This window comes from Thunnus maccoyii, chromosome 5 (assembly GCF_910596095.1).
Source record: "Thunnus maccoyii chromosome 5, fThuMac1.1, whole genome shotgun sequence".
Taxonomy (NCBI): domain Eukaryota; kingdom Metazoa; phylum Chordata; class Actinopteri; order Scombriformes; family Scombridae; genus Thunnus; species Thunnus maccoyii.
The window spans coordinates 15,142,759-15,170,601 of record NC_056537.1 but is presented as its reverse complement, the minus strand read 5'-3'; the positions used below and the strand labels follow the sequence as shown (position 1 = coordinate 15,170,601).

The 27,843-nt window shown below is 40.2% G+C and overlaps 2 protein-coding genes across 2 annotated transcripts; both read right to left on the bottom strand.

Moving 5' to 3' along the window:
- Nucleotides 1-617: 617 nt before the first annotated feature.
- LOC121897335 (intestinal mucin-like protein) lies at nucleotides 618-9,170 on the bottom strand (the record flags this gene model as incomplete). Its single annotated transcript, XM_042411740.1, has 21 exons — nucleotides 618-934; nucleotides 1,082-1,205; nucleotides 1,289-1,328; nucleotides 1,501-1,629; nucleotides 1,729-1,827; nucleotides 1,960-2,082; nucleotides 2,205-2,245; nucleotides 2,327-2,431; nucleotides 2,545-2,722; nucleotides 2,817-2,848; nucleotides 3,814-3,914; nucleotides 4,764-4,833; nucleotides 5,014-5,189; nucleotides 5,351-5,558; nucleotides 5,649-5,832; nucleotides 5,986-6,233; nucleotides 6,321-6,495; nucleotides 6,639-6,802; nucleotides 6,911-7,503; nucleotides 7,607-7,802; nucleotides 8,393-9,170. Coding segments are annotated over 21 exons (3,969 nt in total), but the record flags the coding sequence as incomplete, so codon positions are not given.
- Nucleotides 9,171-10,695: 1,525 nt separating this feature from the next.
- muc2.1 (mucin 2.1) lies at nucleotides 10,696-22,219 on the bottom strand. The gene is made up of 27 exons (XM_042411739.1): nucleotides 22,144-22,219; nucleotides 21,722-21,977; nucleotides 21,512-21,626; nucleotides 21,137-21,227; nucleotides 20,878-21,011; nucleotides 20,568-20,784; nucleotides 20,047-20,172; nucleotides 19,808-19,922; nucleotides 19,241-19,391; nucleotides 19,018-19,131; nucleotides 18,855-18,924; nucleotides 18,611-18,748; nucleotides 17,867-18,031; nucleotides 17,626-17,720; nucleotides 17,411-17,537; nucleotides 17,043-17,298; nucleotides 16,850-16,902; nucleotides 16,662-16,747; nucleotides 16,364-16,515; nucleotides 15,161-15,299; nucleotides 14,825-14,935; nucleotides 14,550-14,729; nucleotides 13,938-14,177; nucleotides 13,678-13,834; nucleotides 12,863-12,991; nucleotides 11,147-12,637; nucleotides 10,696-11,006 (listed from the first exon to the last, which is right to left on the bottom strand). Exons 1-27 carry the CDS (start codon nucleotides 22,217-22,219, stop codon nucleotides 10,696-10,698), a joined length of 5,295 nt encoding a protein of 1,764 aa, XP_042267673.1.
- Nucleotides 22,220-27,843: the final 5,624 nt, after the last annotated feature.

Genomic DNA, 27,843 nt, shown 5'->3' with positions numbered 1-27,843 from the left:
AAATCAGTACCCTGCACTTTTGTTGATGGATTGCACCATCATTTGTTCTTTGCACCTTGCTATAAATTATATATGTGTATATATTGTACATATATTGTTTATATTCTTTTAATTTTAATATGTACAGTATTTTATTATTATATGTAGAGATTGTTGTATATACTGAATATATATTTGCTGTATTTTATTATGTATACTGAGCATCTTTGACACAAAAAGAATTGGATGAATAAAAATCCATCATTTCCTATCCTATTCTATTCATTGTCCAGCTTTCCAAGTGTGTTTTATTTACTCCAAAGTATACTTTTTCAGCATGAGGAACCAAAAGAGAAAACCATATTTTGTTAACAGTAGTATATTAATAGAGTTTTAAAAGGCTGAGGTGCAACTGTGTGAAATCAATAATAATAACGGGAATTAATATGATTTATAATTATATATTTTCTGTTTTGTTTTTTATTAACATTTATAATTATCATGAATAAAAACAACAATATCAATAAAAGCCTAACTGCTACAAAAATGGCACAAATAAGACAACAGAAGAGATGAAACCTGAACACAGTTGCATCTTTTTATTTGATTAATTGATAAATACTCTCCATAGTGGCAATTATAAAGAGAGTATCTAGAATGATAGATATTTGTAAGAGATATAATGATTGGTGGGACATTTGGGAAGAACTTTCTCATCCCACATTGATGAATGTGAGGACAGATTTTCAATTACACCAGTGTGAAGCTTCGCCTCTTGCGAGCTGGATGTCCTGCAGCTGTGGTGCAGTCTGTGTGGCTACATCCACACTCCTCCACATGGATGTATGTGTGAGGAACCACTTTTTCATTGGGACATTGCAAGTCAACAGTGCGATTGCTGTAGCGTGCCTCCTTACAGCATGTGCAAGAATGCTGCATAGCACCTGCAGAGTACCTGAAGAAAGCAGAGGCAGGATTAATTAACTAAATCAATTAACTTGAAATAGTTACAAACCATAACTAAGCATTTTTTAAATGTCCAAATGTTTATGGGTTTGTGACTTTTCAGAGGAATGAGAAATGCTGGTAATATCATCCTTACTTGGTGAAAGTGTTGCAGGATCCCTCACAATATGGAACATCTACCTCCTCCTTAGCCCAACAGTCCTTGTGTTTAATACGGGTTTTCATGGATACTAACTTGCAGGCCTTCTCCTTCTCCACACCTTTTCAAAAGAGACATACAATTACCTTGTTTTCATTGAATTACTTTCTATTAAAAAGTAAAGAAAATGTCAAAGATACTCACAAATTTTACAGCAGCCATTTGCTGCAGTTTGAATTGTGTCCTAAGGAGGCAAATAGACAACATTTCAAACTACTTTCAGAAGGAATGGTGAATTTTGCTTTGTGTTCCAAAAAATACACTTTGGTATAACATCAATAGTGTTTGTTTCATAGTAAATTCTGTTCTCAAAGACACAGTCAATCCAGATTCAGTTGTTGAAAGTGATAACTTACAGGTTGGCAGTTGCTCTGCTGGAATGCCGGGCACACCGTGTGTGAAATGATAACTGTAAAGGTCTCATGGCTCTTAATACAGGTGTATTCATAACACTTGTTCTCAGGTGTTGACCAGGTTTCTCCTTGCTAGAAAGCAGTGAGATGGATATACAGATATATTAAAATATCATTAGCTGTTAAACTAGACCATGTGAAGTCACAGCCAACATAGATGATCCAACTTACCTTTAAGAGCCGCTTGGTACCATTAACATTTAAGACACAGTTTGTCTGTACACAACTCCCACAGCATTCATGTGAATTAATTTTCACATATTCATATCCCTGAGAGAGTGGGAGAATTAAGTTGCTGAGTCCAGTTTACAAGTTCACCCTCCCATTAAACACATTATGAGGAGAAGAAGTTGCACTGTACAGTATTTATTGTGTATATGGAAATAATGTGATCTTGCTTACCATTTCACAATTCTTTTCACATTTCCGAACGTCGCAAACTATTTTGAGTAGACTAGAGTTGGAGTCCATCGTATTGGTACAGGTGCAATTCTGACATTCACTTCCAGGAACTGAAGCACCAGGCTAAGAGGCATGCAAAGAGGATGTGTTTATATCTGTGTTGTAGCCATTCAGAAGGGCACCAGAACCATAAATCATAGAAATTATGAATATAAATTCTCCATACGTTATTGTTTCTTATTTACCTGGTATTCAATGTCTTTGTGGACACACACTCTTTTAGGCTCTAGAAAAGAGTAAGACATGAATCATAACAATGGAAACCAAGAAAAGGTGAGACTGAGGAATTACGAATTCAAGAGCTCACCACATTTATACTCTGGACAGCATTTTCCATCCAGTTCACTGACAATTAGCCAATATCCAACTTGACATTCCATATTTTGGGCTGGGCAAGTGTTGTTGTTACATTCTGTAAAGATGATAAAACACTCATTACTGAGAGCCATCTTCAAAAATCACATTCAGTAAATAGTAATCTGAAAACGTTTAAACACAAATGTGCATTTATGCTACATGTCTTACGGCAGTCAGAGTCAGGACAGCAAGGGTCCAATGGATTTGTCTGGTTGACAAGGACGAACCCTGGACCAGTGCAGTTTGTTACGGTTGGTGGTGGGCACACCTTGGGCTTGCAAGTCACAGTCTTGGTGGACTCCTCACAGATGCAGTTTTGGCATTTGTACTCAAACTTTTCATTTAACTGAAAGAATAAACCACAGTAGTGACCTAATTGTATGTTGGAGCAAGTAAGCAACACATGTTGGAATTTTAACTGAATAGAAGACTTTGCTCACCTCACGAGCATTGCGCTCAGGATCAAGACATCCTGTTGAAATACAAGTATTACTTTAGGTTTTCATGACTGACATATTGATCAATTTGCTGGCTGTGTTGAACACTCTACTGATGCCATAATTACTGCAGTGGCCTAGTCCAAGTGTTCACAGTTTCACTGATAGGAAAAGCATGGTTGGTTGGATTATTAAGAGTTGGCAATCATCCCCTCAGACATTTTTATTCTGTAAACATACCATTTGCTATGATGAAGGCTTTTAGAGAAAAAAATCACATCAATACACCACTTTTTATTGACCTCGACTAGATTAATGTGGATGTGCTTACATTAGTTTTCAAAATTTTCCAGTTTTTACAGGTTATTAAATTAATCACATCACATCCATGATGTCCTACATTGTCATCCAATGGAATGAATAATTCGATAAAAATCTGAAACGCATTTCACGTACTGTAATGAAATTCAATTGTTTGCGGCCACAAAACATAACTATGCAGTGTCTGGGTTTAGATGGACCAAAAGAATTTAATGGAAAAATGAATTAAAATGAAAATAACTTCATGGAGCAGTTTATTTTTGAACAGCTGACAATGGTAAAGCTCAGTAAGCCTGATTTGCACTTATTTTTTTAGAGATCTACATTACATATAATCATTGTTTCAACTGTATTTCAATGACTATATTTCAACATGTTGCACATTTTTCAGGATCTCCAGGATATATTTTTTTGAAAATACTGGACAAAAGCAGTTAACAGATAACAGTGTAATTGCATGGGCAAGATCCCACCACAGTAATGGCAGGTTGTTTACATTATTTTGTCTGATGCTTTTGTCCAAAGCATCTTACCATTTTCCCCATAGACATACTTCACGTGCATTTATGTATACAAGAGGAACCAAGGATGAAACCAATTCTACAATTAATAGCCAACTCTCTTGACCAACTATGAGGTTTGGCCCATGGTTCTGACCCATGTTGCACACCACACTTACCACACTTATCAACACATATACCAGACGCTTTGGTGAAGAGTTTCATTTCATCAAGACAAAAGCAGCCCTCAGTAGTGAAGTTCATGGTAGGTTCATTGGAGCTGCAATGTTCAATCATCAAGAAAGAACATAAATGTTACTCCTTTAAGATATCTGAAACCCTGTTATTTTAATAATGATAATAATAATAATAATAATAATTGTTATTTGTTAAAATTTTTTCAAGCAAGGAACTCAAAGTACTTCAAAGAGACAGTATAAAATACAATGACACATGTAAACAACAGTGTAAAAACACAGCTACATAGAGTGTAAAATCATATATAAAGTAAAAAGAAATCAACAAGAGTAAATATGTGTGAAGCAAATTTTCACCTTGTGCCATTCGTGCATATTTGACCACTGGACTATTTGTCTCTGTTTGCCCAAAACAACCAAAATATCAACTGTACATTTGCTGTAAGCTAGCTAGCAAGAGATGAACTGACTGTGTTTTTAGGAGTGTTTTTTTTTTCATTTTAGCCTCTGACTGAACTCAGAATTCACCAGAGACTTTGGCTCTTTTTGTTATTTCCCTCCAGTCTCTGAACTTTTTCCTCTTTTTCAGATTCATAAAGCATGAAACTCAAGTTGAAACGTTTTCAACTTATCAAGCTTTAAGTTCTTAGTGATACTCTTACTATTTGGAATTAAGGGACCAAAAATTGTTTAAGTCAAGGCAAATGATTAGGACCTCTGTTTTGTCAGAGTTTAACTGCTCAAAAGTTTGTGACATCCAATCTTTCACATAAGGTAAGACACTCTGTAATGTGGCCTGCTTCAAAGCTTTTAACAGAAAGTTGTAATTGTCTGCATAACAGTAAATAGAATATTTCCATGATCCATTATGATCCCACTGATGTGCATAATAAAATTTAAGATGTATACATGTCCCTTTTGTTGAAACTTACTTGTCTTCACAGGTTGGCTGTTCTGCAGGACCACATGGCTTGTAAATTGTGTTTGATGGGCAGTCACTGGCTGTTAGTGAAGAAAACAACTTAATATAATTGGTTCTACATACTACCTACACACTGTATAAAATAAAATGTTCAGTAGCTTGTCCAATGCATGCTAAATTCAACAAAAGTAAAAACATGAGTTGCCCTTCTGGATTCCACTGATCTCAATGTTTACAGTAAAATAATGAGGAGTGCTTACCACACAATTTGGTGTGGTTCCTCCAGTGCAAGCAAACCCCTGCCTGCGCACAGGCAGCAGCATAAACCTGCAAACTTGTGCACTGCACCACTGGGTTGGAAACATGGCAGCTATCAAAAACACAACCTTGGTAGAATTTGTCAGGAGTGACAAAGGGATGGCACTGTGCAAAGACTCTGCAGTAGAAAAGCAAAACAAATCAGTTGGATTTAAATTGGCTGTAAAAGACCACACAATTCATGCTTTGAAAAAATGGTAAAAATAACTATTTTAATTGCAATTTATCAAAATTAAGATGATTAATGTGACCTACTACAATATATTAGACAATGTCTACCTGCTCTTAAGTAGACCACACATGGAGTCTTGATTCTTGCATGGAGTTGGGGTTGGTGAAGGTTCAGGGGAGGGGGGTACAGAGGGTATCTTGCAGTCAGGTCTTTCAGTGTCTTTTTTAAGCCAGTAGTCAGCCATCACAGTGCAACTTTGTACCAGTTTGCCTCCATGCAACATGCAGTCATCAGCCTGGTTGTTGTTGCATGTTCCTGACAATAGAGTCACATACAGTAATAGTAGTATTAGTGTACAAACTGATGATTTACCAATATGGCTATTGGAGAGAGAGACTGTCTTACCACAATGGCCCTGTGTGTTTCTGCCAAAGTATTGAAAGGGAAGGGTCACACTGAAGCCAGTTATTCCATATGTAATGACCACTTTTAAGCGAGGGATCTCCAAAACCAAGGTAATGCCAGAATTCATGATCTTCACACCTTGTTGTGAATAAGGTAGTTTAACAGGTACTCCTTCCTTCAATGCCTAAAGGGAAAGAAGTAAATATACTATATGACAAAAGGACAAGGTTAAATCACTGTTATTCAGTGAAAAATGCGGCCTATACATTGACAACAATTATCCACTCTTTTGTTAACTAAACTTTTTGAAACGTGAAATAACTCCATTTTGTTTTACCTCCAACTTTGCTGCTCCAATGAGGTTGTGATTCTTGAGTTTGACAACTTGTGAACCATAGGATACACTTATAGATCGAGGACAGGAGACATCTTCAGTGACATCACAAATAACATTATCAATATAAATCTTTAGGTTATGTGTTGGTGTAATCTCTTCCATCAAGATATAAGTACAGTTTCCTTGATAGCTGTAGTACAATCCATCAAATGTTATATAATGAGGATCTCCCCAGCCTTCACATACACCTATAAACAATCAAACAAACAAGTTAGAAAATAATGTCTAGAGTCTAAAATGTATCAATGCCTTCTTTTATCCATACAATAACTTACAGTCACAAACGTAATGTTGGCAGCAGTGGTACTCATCATACACGAGAACAGGTTTCTTTCCATTGGTACAAGTGATGGGTTCAAGGGGTGGACATTCATAAGGAATTATTTCAATTGTATTGTTCTCAATGCATCTTGCCAAGGTGCAGTTGCACAGATAGAAGGTCTCATTTTGCTGGTGTAAAATGAAAAAAGAGAGAAAATCAAGCATATTTTGAAGTATTTAGCAAAAAAGGAAAGGTTGTTTGTACTTCTCAAGTACTATGAGTATAACATAAATAGTATATTTTGATGTGCTAGATAAATTAAGATTCTTACTGCTACACCCCATTCAGGGCAGTCAGGTACAGGTGTGGGTGTGGGTGTAGGCAAAGGTGTCGACCTGCAAGGTCCGGTCTGGTTGCTAATCTCACAACTATTAGAACATATCATTGTGAGACATATACCTGATCCAATGTGTTCCATGTCAAGTATTTTCTCCCCTAAAGGTGAGAAAAAAAAGGAATACTTGAATAAACAGTGGTAGATCTTTAGAAGAAACAAACTCATATAGCTTGTTGGAGACAAAATAACTTTATTTACTTTCTTACCTGGCTTATATTGCTTGCCATTAACTACACAGAAGCATTGTGTCGTGGAACTCAGTGTGGTTATTGTTGATGGTGTAGTTTGAGATGCTGGGGTTGTCTGGGTGCTGATAATGGGGGCTGTTGGTGGATGCACTGTGGATGTGGAACCAGTGACAGGTGATTCAGGTGTTGTGGAAATGGAAGTTGTCCCACCAGTTGTACTAGGAGGTAGAGAGGTCGGAGATGTAGATTTTGTGGTCGTGGTTGGCTCCTCTGTTGTGGTTGGGGTTGGTCCCTTAGTTGTACTAGGAGGTACAGCGGTTGGGGTTGTTGATTTTGTGGTTGTGGTTGTCCCACCAGTTGTACTTGGAGGTACAGAGGTCGGAGATGTAGATTTTGTGGCCGTGGTTGGCTCCTCTGTTGTGCTTGTGGTTGGACTCTGAGTTGTACTAGGAGGTACAGCGGTTGGGGTTGTTGATTTTGTGGTTGTGGTTGTCCCACCAGTTGTAGTAGAAGGTACGGCGGTTGGAGATGTAGATTTTGTGGTGGTGGTTGGCCCCTCTGTTGTGGTTGGACCCTCAGTTGTAGTAGGAGGTACAGCAGTTGGGGTTGTAGATTTTGTGGTCGTGGTTGGCCCCTCTGTTGTGGTTGGACCCTCAGTTGTAGTAGGAGGTACAGCGGTTGGGGTTGTAGATTTTGTGGTTGTGGTTGTCCCACCAGTTGTAGTAGAAGGTACAGCGGTTGGGGATGTAGATTTTGTGGTCGTGGTTGGCCCCTCTGTTGTAGTAGGAGGTATGACGGTTGGAGTGGTAGATTTTGTGGTTGTGGTTGTCCCACCAGTTGTCGTAGAAGGTATGACGGTTGGAGATGTAGATTTTGTGGTGGTGGTTGGCCCCTCTGTTGTGGTTGGACCCTCAGTTGTGGTAGGAGGTACAGCGGTTGGGGTTGTAGATTTTGTGGTTGTGGTTGTCCCACCAGTTGTAGTAGAAGGTACGACGGTTGGAGATGTAGATTTTGTGGTCGTGGTTGGCCCCTCTGTTGTAGTAGGAGGTATGACGGTTGGAGTGGTAGATTTTGTGTTTGTGATTGGCCCCTCAGTTGTAGTAGGAGGCACGGCGGTTGGAGATGTAGCTTTTGTGGTTGTGGTTGGCTCCTCTGTTGTGGTCGGGCCCTCAGTTGTAGTAGGAGGTACAGTGGTTGGGGTTGTAGATTTTGTGGTTGTGGTTGTCCCACCAGTTGTGGTAGGAGGTACAGCGGTTGGGGTTGTAGATTTTGTGGTTGTGGTTGTCCCACCAGTTGTAGTAGAAGGTACGGCGGTTGGAGATGTAGATTTTGTGGTTGTGGTTGGCCCCTCTGTTGTGGTTGGACCCTCAGTTGTAGTAGGAGGTACAGCAGTTGGGGTTGTAGATTTTGTGGTCGTGGTTGGCCCCTCTGTTGTGGTTGGACCCTCAGTTGTAGTAGGAGGTACAGCGGTTGGGGTTGTAGATTTTGTGGTTGTCCCACCAGTTGTAGTAGAAGGTACAGCGGTTGGGGTTGTAGGTTTTGTGGTTGTGGTTGGCCCCTCTGTTGTGGTTGGACCCTCAGTTGTGGTAGGAGGTACGGCGGTTGGAGATGTAGATTTTGTGGTGGTGGTTGGCCCCTCTGTTGTGGTTGGACCCTCAGTTGTGGTAGGAGGTACAGCGGTTGGGGTTGTAGATTTTGTGGTTGTGGTTGTCCCACCAGTTGTAGTAGAAGGTACAGCGGTTGGGGATGTAGATTTTGTGGTTGTCCCACCAGTTGGAGTAGAAGGTACGGCGGTTGGAGATGTAGATTTTGTGGTGGTGGTTGGCCCCTCTGTTGTGGTTGGACCCTCAGTTGTGGTAGGAGGTACGGCGGTTGGAGATGTAGATTTTGTGGTGGTGGTTGGCCCCTCTGTTGTGGTTGGACCCTCAGTTGTGGTAGGAGGTACAGCGGTTGGGGTTGTAGATTTTGTGGTTGTGGTTGTCCCACCAGTTGTAGTAGAAGGTACAGCGGTTGGGGATGTAGATTTTGTGGTCGTGGTTGGCCCCTCAGTTGTAGTAGGAGGTACGGTGGTCGGGGTTGTAGATTTTGTGGTTGTGGTTGGCTCCTCTGTTGTGGTAGGAGGTATGACGGTTGGAGTGGTAGATTTTGTGGTTGTGGTTGTCCCACCAGTTGTAGTAGAAGGTACGGCGGTTGGAGATGTAGATTTTGTGATCGTGGTTGGCCCCTCTGTTGTGGTTGGACCCTCAGTTGTGGTAGGAGGTACAGCAGTTGGGGTTGTAGATTTTGTGGTCGTGGTTGGCCCCTCTGTTGTGGTTGGACCCTCAGTTGTAGTTGGAGGTACAGCAGTTGGGGTTGTAGATTTTGTGGTCGTGGTTGGCCCCTCTGTTGTGGTTGGACCCTCAGTTGTAGTAGGAGGTATGACGGTTGGGGTAGTAGATTTTGTGGTTGTGATTGGCCCCTCAGTTGTAGTAGGAGGCACGGCGGTTGGAGATGTAGATTTTGTGGTCGTGGTTGGCTCCTCTGTTGTGAATGGACCCTCAGTTGTAGTAGGAGGTACAGCGGTTGGGGTTGTAGATTTTGTGGTTGTGGTTGTCCCACCAGTTGTAGTAGAAGGTACAGCGGTTGGGGATGTAGATTTTGTGGTCGTGGTTGGCCCCTCTGTTGTAGTAGGAGGTATGACGGTTGGGGTAGTAGATTTTGTGGTTGTGATTGGCCCCTCAGTTGTAGTAGGAGGCACGGCGGTTGGAGATGTAGATTTTGTGGTCGTGGTTGGCCCCTCTGTTGTGAATGGACCCTCAGTTGTAGTAGGAGGTACAGCGGTTGGGGTTGTAGATTTTGTGGTTGTGGTTGTCCCACCAGTTGTAGTAGAAGGTACGGCGGTTGGAGATGTAGATTTTGTGGTCGTGGTTGGCCCCTCTGTTGTGGTTGGACCCTCAGTTGTAGTAGGAGGTACAGCGGTTGGGGTTGTAGATTTTGTGGTTGTGGTTGTCCCACCAGTTGTAGTAGAAGGTACGGAGGTTGGAGATGTAGATTTTGTGGTCGTGGTTGGCCCCTCTGTTGTAGTAGGAGGTATGACGGTTGGAGTGGTGGATTTTGTGGTTGTGATTGGCCCCTCAGTTGTAGTAGGAGGCACGACGGTTGGAGATGTAGATTTTGTGGTTGTGGTTGGCTCCTCTGTTGTGGTCGGGCCCTCAGTTGTAGTAGGAGGTATAGTGGTTGGGGTTGTAGATTTTGTGGTTGTGGTTGTCCCACCAGTTGTAGTAGAAGGTACGGCGGTTGGAGATGTAGATTTTGTGGTGGTGGTTGGCCCCTCTGTTGTGGTTGGACCCTCAGTTGTGGTAGGAGGTACAGCGGTTGGGGTTGTAGATTTTGTGGTTGTGGTTGTCCCACCAGTTGTAGTAGAAGGTACAGCGGTTGGGGATGTAGATTTTGTGGTCGTGGTTGGCCCCTCAGTCGTAGTAGGAGATACGGTGGTCGGGGTTGTAGATTTTGTGGTTGTGGTTGGCTCCTCTGTTGTGGTAGGAGGTATGACGGTTGGAGTGGTAGATTTTGTGGTTGTGGTTGTCCCACCAGTTGTAGTAGAAGGTACGGCGGTTGGAGATGTAGATTTTGTGATCGTGGTTGGCCCCTCTGTTGTGGTTGGACCCTCAGTTGTAGTAGGAGGTACAGCAGTTGGGGTTGTAGATTTTGTGGTCGTGGTTGGCCCCTCTGTTGTGGTTGGACCCTCAGTTGTAGTAGGAGGTACAGCAGTTGGGGTTGTAGATTTTGTGGTCGTGGTTGGCCCCTCTGTTGTGGTTGGACCCTCAGTTGTAGTAGGAGGTACAGCAGTTGGAGTTGTAGATTTTGTGGTTGTGGTTGTTCCACCAGTTGTAGTAGAAGGTACAGCGGTTGGAGATGTAGATTTTGTGGTCATGGTTGGCCCCTCTGTTGTGGTTGTCCCACCAGTTGTAGTAGGAGGTACAGCGGTTGGGGTTGTAGATTTTGTGGTTGTCCCACCAGTTGTAGTAGAAGGTACAGCGGTTGGGGATGTAGATTTTGTGGTCGTGGTTGGCCCCTCTGTTGTAGTAGGAGGTATGACGGTTGGGGTAGTAGATTTTGTGGTTGTGATTGGCCCCTCAGTTGTAGTAGGAGGCACGGCGGTTGGAGATGTAGATTTTGTGGTCGTGGTTGGCCCCTCTGTTGTGGTTGGACCCTCAGTTGTAGTAGGAGGTACAGCGGTTGGGGTTGTAGATTTTGTGGTTGTGGTTGTCCCACCAGTTGTAGTAGAAGGTACAGCAGTTGGGGATGTAGATTTTGTGGTCGTGGTTGGCCCCTCTGTTGTAGTAGGAGGTATGACGGTTGGAGTGGTAGATTTTGTGGTTGTGATTGGCCCCTCAGTTGTAGTAGGAGGCACGGCGGTTGGAGATGTAGATTTTGTGGTTGTGGTTGGCTCCTCTGTTGTGGTCGGGCCCTCAGTTGTAGTAGGAGGTATAGTGGTTGGGGTTGTAGATTTTGTGGTTGTGGTTGTCCCACCAGTTGTAGTAGAAGGTACGGCGGTTGGAGATGTAGATTTTGTGGTGGTGGTTGGCCCCTCTGTTGTGGTTGGACCCTCAGTTGTGGTAGGAGGTACAGCGGTTGGGGTTGTAGATTTTGTGGTTGTGGTTGTCCCACCAGTTGTAGTAGAAGGTACGGCGGTTGGAGATGTAGATTTTGTGGTTGTGGTTGGCCCCTCAGTCGTAGTAGGAGGTACGGTGGTCGGGGTTGTAGATTTTGTGGTTGTGGTTGGCCCCTCTGTTGTGGTAGGAGGTACGGCGGTGGAGGTTGTAGATTTTGTGGTTGTGGTTGGCCCCTCTGTTGTGGTAGGAGGTACAGTGGACGGGACTGTGGATTTTGTGGTTGTGGTTTGCCCCTCAGTTGTAATAGGAGGTAAGGTGGTTGGGGTTGTAGATTTTGTGGTTGTGGTTGGTCCTTGAGTTGTAGTTGGGGGTTCTGTTGGCGAGGTTGTAGATTTTTTGGTTGTGGTTGACCCCTCAGTCATAGTAGGAGGTCCTGTGGTTGGGGTTGTAGATTTTGTGGTTGTGGTTGGCCCCTCAGTCGTAGTAGGAGGTACGGTGGTCGGGGTTGTAGATTTTGTGGTTGTGGTAGTAGGTGCGGTTGTGGTTCGACATACCTCACAGCAAACTCTGATCTTATAGTTGAAGCACTTGAATGGACGGCTTATCTGGTCCTCTTTTCTACATATTAAGCCATATCTCACATCACAGGAAACAACTTGGTGAGTTTCACTCAAATAGTCATCGAAATCCATGTCAGGTTGAGCTGCTGATCTACAATCAATTTCATTTGGATTTTCACATATTTCATTACCACTATTTCTGATATTCTCATATGTTTCCAAGTCACTTTTGTCTTTTGCGTTATCTACATCATACCATTCTGACCACTCACACGTTGGAGTACACCGAGTAGTGGCAGAAGTAGTCGATTGAGTTGTTGGCGAAGTTGTAGATTTTGTCGTTGTGGTTGTTGTTGGCACCTCAGTTGTAGTAGGCGGTACGGTGGACGGGGCTGTAGATTTTGTGGTTGTCGTCGGCCTCTCAGTTGTAATAGGAGGTAAGGTGGTTGGGGTTGTAGATTTTGTGGTTGTGGTTGGCTCCTCTGTTGTGGTCGGGCCCTCAGTTGTAGTAGAGGGTTCACACTCCTCCACACATTTCTGCTTCTCCTCATCAAATATGGGCGTATCCACTGGGCACTCAGGGTAACAGCCTGTTAAAATAGAATATAAAGCATCATACATTATGTTTTCACAATAGGAGCATTGTTATTAACATCGTTTTTTAAAATCTTGGAAACTGAAACTGACCTGGTCTCTTTTAATATGTTATCACATAAAGTACACCAAATAGGATCAGCTCAGCATTCAAAAATTTTAACATAAAACACATTTATCAGATTTAAGGTAAGACAGCATGTTGTGAATTGACCTCTTACCTTCCAGGTTGGGTATAGGGTTGCTACAATTTCCTTGTGGATTCAAACAGGTCTTGTAGCAAGGTGTGTGACAAGGATTGTAGTGCCACTTGCATTCACCCGGGTTATTGTAGTAGTCACAAAAGACAGCTAGAATGAAAAGATACAAGATATGTTTTTAAATAAAGGAAATGTTGACTAATAATAACTAATTTAATCTCTACTAATTTAATCTCTGTAAAATTCCACCTAAAACATTCTAGCATTATATTTCTTTTAGGCCTGAGAATTGTATTTAGTTTTAACTAAATGTAGGAAGTTATCACTTTCTTTAAATGAAAAGAAAACTATCATAGATCTTTTGGTAAAACGCTCACTGTTGAATAACAAACTTGAAGGCAATTTTGAAAAAAAAAAAAAAAACAGCCAGAAAACAAAACAACTAAAAACTAAAAACACTCAGTTACATTTTGTTAGACTAAATTACACAGAATTTAAGAGTATAACAATCTAAAGCTATTATATACATAAATTATTTTAGCTTTGAATAAATTTGGTGTAAACTCACATATTTGTTACATTTTCAAGATGAGTAAATGTGGCTAATGTCTCAATATACTATATATTTAGAGGAAAAAATAAACGGCAGAATATTAGACACCTTGTTTATAAAGAAAATAATGACATAACTAAGAATACATCACACGCATTTTGAAAAATCTCACAGTTTCTGGGGTCAGTGCTCCTGGGGTTATAAGAATTTGGGGATCTAAAAACTGGGTTTTGGGACAAAAAAAGCTGTAAGACCTCAATTTAATTTAAGTTTGATTACTTACGACAGATTTCTGGAGTTCTCCATGCAACACAGACACCAGCCTCATTACAAGCTTGAGCATAAGCTGCAACTGCTGAGCAGAAACATTCACAGTCTCCTCCAGTGTCACAGGCACAGGAATCTTTCACACAGTTATCATAAAATGGACGAGGATCTACCTGTTCAGTTATCAAAATGTAAGATAGATTTTAAAAAACGATTTTAATATTTTAAACCATGGAAATTGAAATAATGATAAATCAGAAACAAATATGTCATTACCTTATTGCGGCAGTTTTTGAACGTATCTCCAGTTATAATGCTGCACATCATTTTTGCCCAGTGATGTCGATTGGGTGTTGCTCCACAAGGATCTACATTCGCTTCCACATCTGGGCAAGTGCTGGACACTTTCCAGCTGTTAGCAAATTCTAACGGATTGCTCACTGTCAGCTGACCTTGGGTGGTAAAGTCATTCTGTCCATCACCATCAAAATCTCCACACAAGCCACATACCTCTCCCTGTACAGCCAAACAAAAGAGTCACAGAGTTATTTTACATATAGGGACGATATTCAATATTAATAGTCTTTCTCATAACAAGGAACACACAGGAATTATTATACCTGTATAATATTGACAAACAGAATATTCTATTATATTGACTTCATATGTTATGAAATATTTTAATAAGTGGTTCAGGGATTTCAGCAATAGTACTCTGTATCAATACCATTGCTGTACCAAGCTTTAGTGGCACTAGAACATGATCAGCCAAGACAGCGATACTACAGATGAGCAAAGAAACGCACAGCGTCTCAAAAATCTAGTTTTAAAATCTTCATCATTCATCATCACTAAAACAATTTAGTGTTCAGTTAAACTTTGACTCACCCTGTGCTGTGGTTCCAACAGGATGCGAACAGTTGTTTTGCGATCCCACATCACTGCCAGACCAATGGAAGATTCTATGACCAGATACAAGCCAACCCTTCTTATTTTGTACTGAATCTGACTGCCATATCCCAGGTCCGTCTCTTCATATTTACCCTTTGACAGTTTAACTTCCTTTTGCTGCAATATTAAGGAGGTTTATGTTGTTTTTATTGCAATGTAAAAACTGTTGTTTGATATATTACTATAATGTCAGGTGTTGTATGAAGTCTTACCCCCAGTTGGATTCGGACAGTTTTGGAGCATGTGGTGCCAGTAGTGCCGCATGGTACATTTTCTGTGATAACTCCAAAGTTGTCCTGCACTGTTTTATTGCCACATTTGTTCTTAAAAGAGAGAGAGATTGTATAATTATCTGCACTTTTATTCATATTCCTTGTTATGAGAAGCAGTCATCTTAAAGTGAATGGAGGTAAACATAGCGTGATTCAGATTAACAGTAAGTCATAATTCTATGAATGTCATATCTATTAATTTCTGAGATGAGGGCTGGTGAGCAGAATAAGGTGAACAAAACTGTAATTTGGATGATTTTGACATCCATTGTTTACCTTGACAGCAACATAGGCACAATGTCCTTGAAACCCATATGTTTGTTGATCAAATGTAGTGTAATGACCACTTCCGTAAATAATGCAGGTTCCTGAGCATTTTTTCTCGGTGCACTCCCATTTTCCACTTTTGCAGGTACTAGGTGTGTTAGAAATAGTAAATATAACAGTGTTGTTAAAGGTAGAGTCAGTAATTCTAGAGAAAGATTGATCAATACACTTTATGCCAAATTCAGCAATTATCTCCTCATGGTCTGCTAGCTGTCCATTATGTGCGTGCACTGAAAAAAAATCCGGTGTTCATACACAGCCCTAGCTCTGTAAATGGGAAACAAACAAAGTGGCTTGGACTGTGCCACACAACACTATTCCAGCCAGTCAGCTGGGGGGCATTCATGCTTGTGCACAGGGCAGGGGGAAGTCATCAGAGCAGCTGTCTGTGTGAGGACATGACAGTCTCCCTTCTCCAGCACCCATTGAATGGTGGGAGAGAGAGACCGTGGCCAATTCACATAGAGACTGAATTCAAAACAGTCTCGCAGACCCCCTGCATTTTTTTACACTTCAAGTCTGTTTCTGTTGCATGTAGTGAAGCGTAATCTGAGCAGGCAGCTGTTTAAATCACACAAATATACAGCTGTAAATGTGTTTTGAACTTATTAATCATATCAATGAATCAATAAATACAAACACTGTCAATTTTTTCTTATGGAGCCAACATGCAATGTTTTGGTTCAGAAAATTTCTGCTGTCAGTTAGCCTGGTGAAGGCAGTTTGGCCGGCCGCTGTCCTCTCAGCTCCCCAGGAGCTGCAGCTGACAGACGGCTGCTTCTGTGGACAGAGACACTGAATGCAGGGCTTATTGAGTGATAAGTGAGGAGGCCGCAGAGAGGCGGAGAGTGTTGATGGATTGTTGCGCTCACATGAGACAATTTTTTTTTCTGCTTGTGATAATGTGTGAGAGGAACAAAAGTGACTCTACAGCTGATGTTGCCTTTGCGATGTGCATCCATGAATTTGAGGGTGGAGACTCCGAAGGAACATGAAGGGAGGGGTGTATTTGTTTGAGTGTTTAGTTCAAATATCAACAATCTTTCTCCAGAATGACTGACTACCTTTAATACTATAATAAAGGAAAACATTCAGACATATAATTTTTGTTTATCATGGTATATTATACATCATATCTAAACAGGGTCATACCAGGTGTTGCACTTCTTAGGAATTTGTGTTCCACGCATATAGAGATGCCCATCATGCTGACATGGACATTCATGTTTTTTCACACAGGAACCTTTGCCATCATCAACAAGGCCTAATGGACAGCGACAGCCTGATTTACACTCTGTGGAGTCCTGAAAGGATAAGAAGATCACAGCAATAGAAAACATTGCATCTTCAGTGTAATGTACTGTCCACCATTAAATTCAGGAAATACATATTAGATCTAGTCATTTGTGAGTGAGAGGTAAATTTGGACATAGTGGCAAAAATGGCTCACACAATCATCGCTGTCCAGATTTAAACAAGTTCGAGCACACTGTAGTCCAAGCTCTCCTTTGCCAGCAGTGGAGCAGTTGAAGAACACTTTCGAAGAGGGGCATGCTGTAAGTGAAGTAGAAACTGATTTCATATATATTGTATCAACAATATGCTTGTGTTGTATTTGAAAAAAAAGAAAAAACATACTTGATGAGTGGGGTCCCCAAGAACGGCAATGAAGCTTTCCATTAGTGCACACACTAGAAGATGACACAAAAGATATAGCATACAACACAAAGGGACTAAAAAACTAACAGTTCACTTTCTATAAAGTAAAATCATCAGTCTAGGATAATTGATTTGAAGTCTGATGTCACTGAAATGGAAACAACTGACTAACCAGTGCTTGTCCTTCATGTTTATGGACTTTCCTGGCTTGATGTAGACTTCGTTGTGGTAGCAGGGACATTTTGCCATGGGGACGCATTTGCCATTTTCATTTAGGTAGAGACCCTCAGAGCAGGAGCAGCCATCCACAGGCAAGAAGTCAGAAGTGCAGCTCTGCTGCTCTGAGCCCAGTGATCTACACGTCAACTGGCATCTCTGATGCTTGTAAGAGAAGGTCTGAGATGCTGGGCAGCTCCTTGTGTATTTATCTGTTGTGTGCACAATATAAGAATGGTTATTTAACAGTTTTATGACTAACTAATGAAAGGGAACATGTTAATCAAACTCCAGAAATCATCACTCAAATAAAGAAATCCTTACCACACACATTGTCTCTCCAATTTGTCAAGAACACTCCCTTAGATGCACAAGCTCGTGCATAGGAGGACAAGACGGCACACAGACAGGCCTCACTCTTCTCGCAGTTACAGGTTGCATAAATACACCGCTGCAGAAGACACCAAACACTTTTAGAAAATTACAGCCTCATTGCAATTTAATTTAATGAAATACCAACAGTAAATGTTTTGCTGTACCTTGTAATACATCTCAGGATCCACCTCTGAATGGCACTGCGTGAAGGTACTATTTGGACTTATTAGCAAGGCGCACCAATGTTTGGCGTATCCCTCTGAGAGTGAAGAAATAGTAACTCTTTTATTTACAAAGTCTACTACAGTGTTCGTCTAATAGCCTTAAGTATAAAATACTTGCAGACAAGATATCAGTGTTTAAATCACCAGATAACCAGTAGAGTAAGCAACCAGAATTGTTTACCATTTTCCACACTGAGGGAACAGGGGTCATCAAGTCTTTCCTCTCTGTCTTGGCACATGAGGTTAGTTTTCCAGGAGTTACTAAAAGTGGCTGCTGTTCCCTCCACAATCCCCTGAGGAGTCTTCATGTCATCAGACAGGATCATGTTGTAGTTACCACACAAACCTGATGATGCCAAATATTTTAGAATTAGATTGGACTTTTAAGAGTATCAGAACTTCTGCAGAGCAAAGTTAACCAACTGCACCACAAATAAATTTAATAGTAAGTTTACAAAATGGAGATGATAACCCCACAATGATTAGGGATTATTTATTGGGGAATAAAATGAAAAAACAAACAAACAGACATTTTACATTGAGATGTGCAGGTAAATCTTAAATGATGAGTTTGATTCTTTTGGGGGGTAATTTTTTCAATTAATGATAACATTAAATATACAGTATAGTATAATATAGTATATAGTATTTAAAAAAATGAAGAAACCACATGTTACCAGTGTGTCTGCCTGTTCAGAGCTACTTGGCCAATATGTATTACAATAATGGAGGCTGTTTCATTTTTGTATGAAATATGTGAAAACAGTATTGTCACAAACCATAATTTTTATGGAGCTTTGAGCATTTGTCTTTTCACTCAGTCATACTGTCTTCATTTTTGACTGTTAGGGTTGTGTGTGGCAAAGTATTCTGATATATTTTTGATGATACCAATGCTTCATGTCAAGAAAAATGTAAAACTTACCACGTGTCTTTGATTTGTAGCTCTGGTCCAGGCTGACATACACTTGCATGACAGGTACATGCTGGATTTGAATTTGCAATCCAAAACTTGTCTGGAGCAAAATGTGAAAGGATGAAGCGTGGAATATGTTGATGTCACCTTTGAAAGAAGAGAAATACAAACAATAGTATAATATTTTGATGTCATAGCATGAATGAAGGATGAAAATAATATATTTAATACTGCTTCTTACTGTGTGACCTACCTGAGTGGTACGGCAAACTAATGGTCTGCATATTCTGCTTTACTGCCCCATCAGAAGTGAACATTAATACCTGAATATAAACAGAATTGATCATTTGAGTGTTGCAGATATGTGTGAATTAATAAATGTCGACAGTCATCTCAAGTGACAGGCTTTAACTCACATTGTTTCTGTCATTGTTCAGCAGGATTTTAAGGGCCTTAAGACAAGTGTCAAACTCTTGGTTTGCACATGGTGCCAACTGCACCAGGCTGGTGAACTTTGGACCAGCATCATTCTGAAATATATACAGTACGAGAACAACTACATAAGTAACATTGGATTTATTTTACATCAACTGATTATATATTTTCTCCAAGTGAATTGTATGAATATGAATCATTCACCTTGTTTTCCACCTTGGCCAAGGTGTAATAACAGTCTCCATGGAAGGTGAAAGTTTTCCCATCAAAGGTAGTTACATGTGAACCCTCTTCAACAGCACATGTGGCAGGTATTTGAAGGCTCTCACAAACCCATCTTCCTTCAGAACATGTACTGAAACAACACAAACAGTTTGAGGTTTACAAAAAATTACACATGATTAATGAGACCAGATAATTCATTATGCTAAAATGGACTGCATTTATAAAGCACCTTTCTAGTCTTCTGACCACTCAAAGCGCTTTACACTACATGCCACATTGATCCATTCACATTCATACACTAATGGCAGAGGCTGCCATGCAAAGTATCAACCTGTACATCAGGAGGAGTTTCTAATCATTCAGACACACGCACCAATGGCACAGCCTTTGGGAGCAATTTGGGGTTCAATATCTTGCCCAAGGACATTTCAACATGCAAACCGGAGGAGCTAGGAATCGAACCACCAATCTTCCAATTAGTGGACAACCTGCTTTACCTCCTGAGCCACAGCCACCCCAATTAACATTATGAAATATTTGACTTACCAATTCTTTCTGCCCTGTCGGTAGACGTCACCAGAGTTATAGATTTTGTCATGCTTGCACTGACATTCAGATTGAGCAATGCACCCTCTCATGGAAATATCATCAAACACAGTTCCTGAAATAGAAATGTGTGACATTGGAGGTCACAGTTATATAAAAGTGTAATTATAAGTGAAGCAGGAAACTATAAACAGTATTATGTAGTGACAAACATGGGTTAACATGTGAAGAGCACTAACCAGGAGGACAGAAGCAGCCGTCCATTTTGTGATCCTCACACAGTGAACTTGTGTCCGAGTGTGTGCAAGTATCCATGCAAGGAGAACCACTCTCTTCATAAACCATGTTGGACGGGCACTGTTTAGCTGTGAAGAGATGGTACTGTTGAAATAAACTGAGTAAGATGTGAGTTAATGTGAATTATTCCATAGTATATAAAGGGTGAATGTACAGTAACTAGTAAACTTTAACACAGTAACTTCACTGCATTAAAGTCAGCCAAGTAGAACTTATCTGGCCTCCCTTTATGCAGTTTTTCAAAATATAATCTAGTTTAAAACTCTCAACTGCATGACAAAATCACATTTAATAAACTTTAATAAAATCACATTAAATAATTTTCTCACAGTAAATCAGTTACTTTTTTCTGAGTACATTTTAAATTAGCTGCTTTTCAGTGAGCTGATGTCAGTGTTTCAGTACTCTTTTCAAACATTATCATACAACATGTAAAGATGATGACAAAGCAGAAAAACATTACCACAGAACTGAGGTGTCCTCCAGTTGGGAGGCTGTCCTCCAGCATGGGAACACTGTCTAGAGAACTCAGACAGTGTGCTGCAGACACATAAGTCATTTGTACTGTTGATGCAGCCACACATGTCCTGCACACAGGCTTGGATGTAAGGCTCAGGGTTAATCAGTTTGGTGCAGGAGCTCCAGGACTCTGAATGTAGCATCTGTTTACAGGTGGTTTGCTAAAGGTGAAAAATAGGATAGTAGAGACATAATTACTTTGTTGCAGGATATATTACTACATATTGCTAATACTAGGTGGATAACAAACTCACAAACTCCTTGCAAGAATCCCGCACAGTCTGTTTCTCTGGTGATTCATCCTCCTGTTCATAGGGGTCCTCACAATCATCGTTTGGACGGTGGGCTTTCTGTTTGTTGCCAAACTCAATAGGGCTAATTTTGAGGCCTGCATGTGATTATATTCATAGTGTTGCATGTCAAAGATACAGTAAAAGACTGAATATAGTAGTAGTATGCAGTATGTGTTTGTCAAAACATAAAATGAATTAATACATAAAGTGAATAACCAACCATTATGAATGAACTCATTGTAGACAGAAACACCATTGAAGTCTCCACAAAGTCCACAAGTACGATTAGCATAATCCTGATCCACCTCTACCTACAATAGACACAGCAACACAGCAAGGGATTATAACAAGTTCTGGATTTTTGCAATTTAAATAACAATTATATACTAAGAACATATTAAAAGGCAAAGAAAGTGATTTTATCAATGATGAAAAAATATAAATATGACCAAGTACATTGAGCCAGTTCCTCTGGCATACTATGAATAATTTACAGACCAAAATTTCTCTAATGTTCTCGATGTGATACAACAATCTGTTTCTATGTCACACACATAAAGTGCAGTAGATGAAAATATTTATTTTGAGCTTTTACCATGACTGCATCATCACCATTCCACATGACAGTAATGCCAACTTTGGACTGGAGCTTGATGTAAACAGCATTTTTTTCCACTTGTACCCCAGCATTGTAGTATGGCATCTTGACACTGGGAGAGAGAGAATGTTAACTTAATCAAAACGCACAAATGTCAGAGAAGAGTGAAGTACAGTTGCTTGAACAGGCTATGTGACTTTTACTTACAGATGGTCATTCACAGTGACCTGGCTCTTGGTGAGGTGGAAAGAAAGGTCATTGATGGTAACCACCACATAACTGACTGTAGCGTCTCCATCATTCTCCTTCCTCTTCATGTGCACCGAGAACTCCTGGTAAGAGTCATGGCAGTCAGAGGCCAAGTTGTATTCACACATACCAGGAAACTGGTAAACATCACCGTCAAAGGTCTTGAAGTGCTCTCTGCCCCATGTGCTGCAGATGCTGCTGACATGGTTGCGAACTGGGGAAGCAAAATGAGAGAAAAAGGTTTTGCCAGTATTATTAAGTTTCCTCGTTTGTATGTGAGAACAATATTTTGGAAAAACAAAAAATGTAGTGACAGATAATCTTCTAGACTATTGCTAGACCACCAATATAAATTCCACAGAAAATATTTAGTGTCTTACCCCGTCTGGCTTGAATATTGATGACATTAGAAACAGACAAAGCAAGTACACACAACCACACTAATTTCCACGTCATGGTTGCCACTGTGGGCATGCTGTCACCAGAGCAGGTACTAGTCAAACTGTAGTCGACGGCCCTTTATATTGAGATTGCTCATTGTTTTGCTCCCACCCTCTTCATGATTTCACCACATACCAAATATGCCGGGAACAAACCATTCATGTGTTTCACATGTGCAGTGTTGTTATTTCTACATCGTCCTTGGCAGTTAATCAAATCCATTAAACAAATATATTTGCAGTTCTATGAGGCGTTTCTGGCAAGTCTTATCCTTTAATAAAATCTCTCTCTTCTCAATAAAGTCAATACAATATTTACTGAACTATTCAAAATTCTAATAATGCAAATAACGAAATGTTAGCTATATGAACATAGACTTTTGCATTAATATAATACTAATAACACTTTAAAAAAGTAACAGAATGTAAATCATACATACATGCATTCAATTAATAGAATCACAAGGCCAAGTTAAAAAAAAAATTAAAGGAATATAAATGTCCCTATGTTGATGGGGACGTCACTCAACCACTGCCTAAAAGGTCCGACTCTATATGCTCAAACAGTGCTTTCAACAAAACCTGCATTATGTCTTTTAAAACTGTGAACTGTTCTTTTTGCATCAGTCCAGTTTGTTGGTGTCTCATAGCAAGGTCATCTGATAACTTGCATCTGGATCATGAATAGCACAGGATGTGCTGGTAGTACTACATCCTTGATTACTGTCATCCTCTAGCTACAGTGTCAACTTAGAGTACATGAGGTGTAGCAACATTTTAACAGAACTGGGCAGGGGTGGGGTGACTGGGAGTGAGAGATGCATTGCTGAATCATGGTGCAAAACACAATGTTAGAGATCTTTTATGTAATTATGAGAAGTGTAAGTGAGGAAAAAGACATCACCTGCAATAGTCTGACTAAGCTGTAGTCAGCACCAGGATGTCGACTACAGCTTGTTTAAGAGCCACAGGTGTCACTAATGAGAATTAATTTGTGATTACTACATATAGAACCTTTAAACAATAACTTTTCTAAGTGGACAAAGTGTTTGACAATGCCCCTCATTCACTGACTCACATAGAACCAGGCCATCAGCAGGAACCTCGACATAAGGCCAGGAGAATCCAGGGTCAGGATCAAACTGTCAAGCCTACAATTGTTTCCCAACCTGCTCAACTACCTGAGCCATAGACTAAGAAAACTTAAAAGTTACAATATTATTCAAAAATGAAAATTATTAAATATAATAATTTATCATATTTGATGTCCAATTAAAAGTTTTAAGAATTTACTCCTTAGGGGCAGTGTTTAAAAGATCTTAATTGAGTCATAGTTACTCCCACCGTTTACCCATGCTTCTTTGAATTTCTTCACTTTGAAATTCAGAGCACTGGGCAGAAATCACATCATGTCAACACCTCACATATGCCTTCACAATGCTTTGTTTTAATTAATTTTTTTGTGTGTGAGTGAACTGATCCTTTACAGTTCAAATTAGTTTGTATTTTCAAAATTCTTACAACTTATGAGTGCTTGTTGGTAAAAACAAAAATACATAAAGCTTACCTAATTTGTCATGTAAAGCTTCTTTGAGTACCTAGAAAAGTGTTCTATAACTAGAATGTATGATTAAGATATTGATTGTGATTGTAATATGAAACATTAGCAAGGATGAGTACATATACAGGTGGAAGTGGAAGTTTAAGTTTAGTTCAGTAGTCATAGAGCCCTTAGGAGAAAATCACCTCTGTGTTTGTGTTCTACCCTTCCTCCCAGAGAGCAAAAGCAAATAGTACAGACTGAAAGACTGATAAAAAAGAAAAAAATTATCAGATCCCATCAGTTTGACTTTTTTGAAACTAAAATATGTCCCAACATAAGGATAAAATGCTTTGAGTGCCTTGGACAAGACCATGCAGAGAGAGGTGTACAGCAGCAACCATCCTCCACAGACTGCTGACAGCTGCCCAAGATTAGATGCCAGCAGTGGCGGGAGCACTTTCAGCATGTGATTTGATGCTCCGCTGCAAGAAGAGCAAGTCGAAGCTCACGATTGATGACACCAACACCCCCCACACCAACACCCTCTGGTGACACAACACTGACTGACTTTCTGGACTGCAGCTAAAACATGGTTCTCCACGCATCTTCAAGCAAAATGCAGCTAAATCAGGTGTTTCTCAGTTCGAGGACAGCAGACTTCCAGAGAACAGAAGAGACTGGAGCACACTGATTAATTCATGGCCTTTAATTGTGCAAACAGGCTAACATTTGGACACCACTGTGTCTTCATCAGAGTCAGAGTGGACAAAGACATGTGGCAAACAACATATGTAATCAACCAAGACCAGGTATGCAGTTGTCATTAGATAATTGATTGAGCAGGGTTTCAAATCTAATGAAGCTTTCTAAAAAGTTACAGAAATAAAAGTACCTAAAGTACAGATACAAACATCCATCAAGTATGACAAATCAGAGGATACATGACAAATTCAGTTCTTTATTTATGCCAAAGGGCTCCACCGTGTTCAGAGAGTGAATCAATTACGCATCTGAATGTGGTACTTGGACACTGACTATGGCAACTCCCCCCCTTGGATTCCTTATCCAATAGATTTGAAACCCTGTTCAACCAATTATCTAATGACAACTGCACGCCTGGTCTAGGTTGATTACATTTGTTGTGTGCCTCAAACTTGCAAACCAACAGTGCAGAAATTAGCTGTGTTCTCCAGCCCCCCCCCCCGCGACATGATGGTGAGGTTTTAAACCCCCTCCCAACATGCTGTCCATGATGTTAACTAATGTAATGTTGGTGTTGATTTGAGCTGTTGCTTGTTGACAATGTTTTGATTAAAATTAAACACATTTCTAACAGAACAAGTTCCTCCACCCACTCCACCTCGCCAATTCTCTGTGTCACCGAGGTGAATTCGGTTCATTCCATTTCACATGGCGTGTCATGGCTGCCCAGTGCACAACACACACACACACACACACACACACACACACACACACACACACACACACACACACACACACACACACACACAGATGTTGCTCCAGCACTCCCTCCCGTGAAGGAGGCAGAGGGCCAGTCCAGTTTGGGCAGTGATGTCCAAAGATACACCTCACCCGATGTAATAGCACTGAATAAAACACTTGCCTCCTGTTGTAGTCGCAGTTACCACTTTGTTCAGGAACGGTATGTACAACATGTCTCTCTGGTTAAGAATGAGGCGTCAGGTTGCATTATCTCTCTGTCAGGGAGAAATACACCGGATATGCACTTATCCCAGAGTCAGGGGCATGCATGCTTGGTGCATTCTTCCTCATTGATCTCCACACGGGAGACAAGGAGGATTGAACACAATAACACAAAGTCTGCTGTTGCGTTCACAGAGCAGCTGGCAGTGGTGGGTTCACTCAAAAACAATAACAGATATAAAAAGCTGAATAAAAGCATACATTAGAAAAAGATGTTTAAAATGTCAGAATTGGAACCATGTTTCTAGCTGTAAGTAATATGTGGGAGTTCATGTGTGCAAAAAAAATGCACAGAACAAGTGCAGTAATTACACAATAATGAACATTTCTCACAAGCACTGTGCTATTTGGCCATGTAAATTAATCATTCGTTGTCTGCTACAAGTTACATCAGCTGCTAGTAGCCAAACTCATATGATGTCAGATGTTCCCACAAAACACTTCAAAGAAGACACTGTTTGGTTTTTGTGTGCAGTAACAGTACATGTAGTGTTGTCTTTGCATACTTTCATGCAAACAGAAATGCTTGCTCTGACACATAGCAAATAGATGCTTTGACGCAGTTGTTAACACAGTAAAATTCACCTGAAACCTAATGATGGCAGGTGAATACTGGGTGTTCATGGATATGTGTGTGTGTGTCTGTGTGTGTTGCTGTTCCTGGCAAACCTCTGTCTAGCAGGATTCTGTCATAGTGAATCTTTCTGAGAATTTCAAGTGTCTTTTAGTTCTGAGGTTCTCTGCTCATGTTACCATCTAAATTGGTATCTACTTCTGTACTAACAAAGAGAAATGAAAAACATGAAAACCAGAAAAATCTACTCTTAGTATGTTTACATTGTTTACCTTTTGGAGAATCTGCAGCCTCCCTATCGTGAGTGAGTAAGTTTGTGAGTTGGACCCAATTACAAATGAGTTCCACGAGGTGCAAAAAAAGTAATAACTGTTGGTAGGAAGAGAAAAAGATAAAACATAAATTTAAATATTGATTTTAATGGAGTACATTCTCAGAAAATTTGTTGTCCTTTAGTTGTACTGATCTGGTTGTGTGGACATATTAGTACGGTACGGCTGTGTTGTGAATGAAAGCAGTAACATTGCGAGGAAGGCCATGTAAAGTGTTATGTCCGCCTAACAAAACACTTTACATGGCCTTCACGTGGAGCGAGTGAACCAATCAAGAAACTCTGCTGAATACAGGAGACATTGCTATTTTTTGAATGTTTAAATATTTTAAATAAAATGTTCACATGTTGTGGTGTGAAAATAATGTTTAATAAGCAGAGCAACACAAATACATCACAACAACCAACAAGTACTTTGTATTTATTTATTGGGTAATAGTAAAGTCAGTATAATACAATGTATTTGTAAAACTGCAACACACATTGTTTAAAAATTCCAGCCCTCATACAAACATTGTCACTACACAGCCATTCGAGCTTGTGTCAGTGGACTTCCTTCATCTTGACAAGTGCAAAGGCGGCTATGAGTATATATTGGTAGTTGTAGATCATTTCACCGACTTTGCACAGGCAAACCCTACAACATCCAAGTCTAAGAATATTCAGTGATTATCCCCTCAAATTTGGATTTCCAACACACATTCACCACGATCAGTGGGGCGAGCTTAAAAATCAGGTATTCACACAACCGAGCAAATATTGTACCATGGCTGGATCGAGGATTTTACCCAATTTCCTGGTAATACCCCCCTGACTCATTTTGCCCAAATATCCATAAAATGAAATTATGTATTGCACTGTATTGATTTCAACTAGGTGTACCTAATAAACTGCCAATTGAGTGTATTACACCTGTATACCAAAATGTATTTTAAATGTCTTTTTGTTGGTATGTTTTTTTTTTCAGAAATAATTTGAGCAGGAGATGCCATGACCTGTGCTTGAGTGCCACTAGATGAGCAGCAGGTGACTGAGTCTGGCCTGCTGCTAAAGGTGCACACACTGCCTGCACTAGTGAGTCAGCTGTGCTCATGTTGTTACAGAGACTTACAACTCATCAGCAGACTGTGGTGCTCCAGGAACAGCCTTAGTTACTTCACATGAGGCCCAGTTTATTATAAATGAATGAAAAAAGTAATTCTGTTGAAAGACTTATAAATATTGATGTATTTTGTTGAATATAGATTTTAAACCTAGTCATGACTTTTTTAGACACAGATTCCAAAGATACCAGATATCCCTGTCTGAATTTTGGGGAAATCTAAGGGTGTACAAGATATCTAGAATATTTGTATTTGATATAATGATGAAGCCCTAAAACTCATAAAAAATAATTTGAATATTTTACTCAGCATAAAAATCATACAGCTTCAATGAAGTGCTGGAACAAGCTGATATAGAATATAT

Bases quoted from the DNA above. Each gene is read 5' to 3' on its own strand.
- muc2.1 (XM_042411739.1), bottom strand. From the start codon at position 22,219: ATGACGTGGAAATTAGTGTGGTTGTGTGTACTTGCTTTGTCTGTTTCT. The intron at 19,132-19,240 runs GTGAATGATTCA...TATATATTTCAG, and splicing joins TGGCCAAGGTGGAAAACAAG to AATGATGCTGGTCCAAAGTT. The intron at 16,516-16,661 runs GTGAGCCATTTT...TTATCCTTTCAG, and splicing joins ATCTGGACAGCGATGATTGT to GACTCCACAGAGTGTAAATC.